This window comes from Protopterus annectens, chromosome 4.part0, assembly GCF_019279795.1.
Source record: "Protopterus annectens isolate FY-2018-M chromosome 4.part0, PAN1.0, whole genome shotgun sequence".
NCBI classification, from domain to species: domain Eukaryota; kingdom Metazoa; phylum Chordata; order Ceratodontiformes; family Protopteridae; genus Protopterus; species Protopterus annectens.
The window spans coordinates 479,914,624-479,918,743 of record NC_056733.1 but is presented as its reverse complement, the minus strand read 5'-3'; the positions used below and the strand labels follow the sequence as shown (position 1 = coordinate 479,918,743).

Below are 4,120 nucleotides of genomic sequence, written 5' to 3'. Positions count from 1 at the left end.
GGGGACCCAAGTTGATAGCACTCTCTCATTTGACAACCACGTGGCCAAAGTGGTTAGAAGAACATTTTATATAGCCCACCTAATCATGAAGGGATTCACATCTAGATCAGGGGACGTCATTGTGCTTCTTTACTCATCCCTCATCAGGCCCATAATTGAGTACAATGCCCCTTTTGGGATGTACCTTACCAGACACCTGCAGCAACTGGAAAGACCCCAAAAGTACCTCACCAACAAGATCAAAGGGTTCAAACAGATGCCATATGCTGCCCGGTTAAAGAAACTCCAGCTCTACTCAATGGCATACCGCCTGCTCAGAGGCGATCTGTGCCTGACGTATAAAGCCATGTCCAACCCAGAATTAATGGACATGCTGCACCTCAGAAAATCCAAATCCCAATGAGCTACGCGCTCGAGAGACTTGAACCTCAGCACTGAAATAAATAGGACATGCTGGAGGGACAGATTCATAACCCAGAGGCTCCCTTCACTCTGGAATAAAATCCCAGTCCAGGTTAGGCAGAGTCCCTCATTGACTCTCTTCAAGAGGAATCTTGATGAGTGGATGGGAGATCAGAGGTTTACCCTGGGTATCACTTCTGTGTCACTGTTAGACAGAGGCACAGTATACTAACCTCGAAAAAGGGCACAGCAAAATTAATTTAAAATGGGTGGCGAAAGCCAAACACACTCTGGCTAGGCTTATAAATGCCCTAGGGCAGATAGCCTAGTATGAACCTATGAACCTATATAACATCAGATTCCTGGGTACTAAGCATAATTTACAAAGGTTAACATTAGCAGTAAGAGTTCCCTTATTTTTGTGAGTTCTCTCTCATCCTCCCTTTTTCCTTCTACTCTTTAGCAGAGCTTGACACAGGGTGTCTAGAACTTGTGCTTCAATCCAAACGTGGTCAAGGTTTTTATTCAAGAGTATATCTAGTGCCAAAGCCTGGAGGTTTCTTGAGGTCCATTCTAGAACTTTCATTTCTGAGCCTTCATGTAAGTGTGTCAAAATTCAAAATGCTATCCCTTCAGGCAGTATTGCCTCTCATTTCCCCAGGAAACGTCCTTGTAAATTTAGATTTAAAGGATTATTATTATCAAATTCCAACCTGCAACACAGTTTTTGCATTTTTTTTTGTGTCTGGGTCACATTTTCAATTTTATTTTTTGTTTTTGCACTTTGGATTCTACTGCTCTCAGGGTGTTTACAAAATGCATAGCTCCAGTAATATCCCACTGCAGATTGTAGAGCATTCACCTTTTTCTGTACCTGGATGACTGCATAATAGTGGCAAAGTCCTTTGGTAATTGTCAAAAATCTCTCAAATGGGTAATGAACCCTTTCCTTGGCCTAGGATTTCTGATAAACAGGAAGAAATCTTTTATCCCCACTCACAGAATTACATTTCTGAGCTATCTTCTGGATACATCTCTCATGAAAGCCTTTTTTCGCCAGAACAAGGTGCTCTGTTATGGGACACTTTTTCAGTAATTCTCCAAGCTGACTCAGGTGCCTGGCAGAGAAAATCTTGGACCTCTGGGATACAGGACCTCTGCTTTTCTCATGATTCCTTTAGCCAGACTTCATATGAGAAAAAAATCAGTGGTTCCTTAAAATTCTCTGAACCAAACTGCCATCAGCTCTTCTTTCAGATTCCCATTCTGTTATTTGTGAAGAGGAACCTATGTTGTGGGTACATCAGCTGACCCTCAACCTAGGTCTTTTTTTTACCCCACAGCCTACTACTCAGTTAGTGATAACTGATGCTTCAGACTTAATTGAGGTGCAGTGTTCAATCGAATAAAGGTTAAAGGCCTTTGGAATAGATTGTTCCAGGTCCTTTTTTAGTCATCACAAATAATGCGACAGTGATGTAGAATTGGTTCTTCTTTGGGGAGCTCCACAAATAGATCTCCTTGCCTCCAGCCAAAACAAACAGTTGAAGATATTCTGTTCCAGGATCTGTGCACTCAGGCTTGGAAGATGGATGCATTTTCATTCCCCTGGTCAGGAATATTCCTTTATAACTCTCCCCCCTCTTTCTCAGATAACCAGAGTCCTGCTAAATATTCCGATAAACTCCGAAAATCACAGTGCTGATCCCGTTTTAGCACAGGCACCTATGGTTATTACAGGAAGCTAAGAAACCCGCTACTAGAAATCATATTTGGCAAAGTGGAGATTTTCTAGTCACCACCTCTCTAAGAACCAGGACCTATTACAGGCCCAGATGCCTCTGGTTCTTCAGTAATTGTGTGAGCTATTATTTGCTGGCATTTTCTATCCTTCCATGAAGCTTCACCAGTTGGCCATTTCTTCTTGTCTGCCCTTGTGTCCTCCCTTTTTGACTTTACCATCTGTTAAACAATTTTTGAAATAAATTTTGGATATACATCCATCAGTTAAGCAAGTGTTGTCTTACTAGGATCTTAATTTTGTGTTAAAAAAATTATGCTGTCTCATTTTGAACCTGCCCAGGAGGCAGACTTGAAGTTTTTGTATTGGGAAACATTCTTGTTAATTGCTCTGACCTCTGCCAGATGTATCTGAGCTAAGCCTTAATGGTCACCCATCTGTCTCTCAGTTTTTCATAGGGATACAATTCCTTGAGAACGAAACCCTTCTTTATGGCTAAAGTGGTGTCAGAGTTTACTCTGAACCAGACCATTGATCTCCCAGTGTTCTTTCCTAAGCCTAGATCTGAGGGTGAAAGGATTCTCCATACATTAAATATTCATAGGCAACTCACACATTGACTTGATGGAAACAAAACCTTCTACGTTGTTGATCAGCTGTTCATTTCCTAGGAAAGTAATAAAAAGAGACAAGCAGTATCTAAACTAACCATATCCATATGGTTGTCCTGATCTATTACTTTTTGTTATTCTCAGAGACAACTCAAGACACTTCCAGGCACAGCCAGGGCTCTCTCTACTGAGACTTTGGCTACTTTCATGGCATTTTGGAAAAGTTCGGACTATAGACGTGTACTAGAAGCATCTAATTACCAAAGGCTAAAAATGCCCCAAGTGGGCCATTGCTTGTAGAAACGTGAGATTTTGAATGACAAATCATACTCATAGCTAGAGCGAAGGAGACAACTTCCTTTTTTACCAAAATAAAACATTCTTCTTGAAGCATTTGAGTTTCTTATGCTGTTTCATTAAACATTTAGGTATTTCAGATACAAAATAATTGTTTAATTATTAGAGAAAACTTAGGAAATGTGTTTTGTTCTAAAATCTCAGGACATTTCCCATTTTTTAAATTTTTGTCGCCAGTCACAACTGCCCAGATAGGGACAGAGGATAACCCTAGTGTGAATCCGACAACATAAACCCAGCTTTCAGTTTTAACATGACCGCTACCAATGTTTACAGCTGCTTAAGTTGTCTTTTGATTATTCTAACTTATAAGGTAATAAACAACAGACATGCAATAATCTTATGTGAAATTAATTAGTAGCGTGTTTAGTTTAAAATGTGAAACAGTACTCAATGACATAACGCATAAGCTGTACTACCTAACAAGACTACGTGAAACCCTTGAACTTAAGCGACAGTACTTCCGCAAACACTAGTTACAAACCCAAACACATGCTTTAACCTTCAAAGATTACTTAATCGTACATAAACAGCCTATAGTAACCTGCGAATTTGATATACGACTGTAGTATAACCAATCGCTTAGTAGTCGGGCTGGTGTGTATAGGCACGTGAGTCACGTTACCAATCAGCGGCATGTGCGGTTGGACCAGTTGTGATGCTCTATGCGAGGAATATGGCTACGTTTTCTAGGATAATTTTGAGATCTAGACTCTTGCGCACGAGGGTACTTTCTCCAGGATTAACGGTTTCTTACGCTGGCTATCATAAAAAGGTAATATATGTATTAGTGTATAGGTAAATGAAGTGTGAGACTGGCTTAAAGTTTCCGGGCTGGATTCAATGTGTTTTGGTGACGTCTGTCAAATAAAACTGCTTGAAACTTCTTAGTTCAAAGTGCATAGCCTACTATACTCTGTGTATGCTTAATAGTGTTTTTAACGTGTTTGTATTTTTTAGATTGTTTGGCAATTATGGCTTTTTTTAAATATTGCATTTTTATAAGTGT

General features: G+C 40.0%; 1 protein-coding gene across 1 annotated transcript in view; it reads left to right on the top strand.

The window, feature by feature from the left end:
- The first annotated feature begins 3,732 nt into the window (after nucleotides 1-3,732).
- Nucleotides 3,733-4,120, top strand: part of ISCU (iron-sulfur cluster assembly enzyme) — a 488,085-nt gene continuing 487,697 nt past the window's right edge. The window contains exon 1 of the mRNA XM_044068407.1: nucleotides 3,733-3,886. Coding sequence (XP_043924342.1) covers nucleotides 3,770-3,886 — 117 coding nt within the window. The 5' untranslated portion in view covers nucleotides 3,733-3,769. The remainder of the gene's footprint in view (nucleotides 3,887-4,120) is intronic.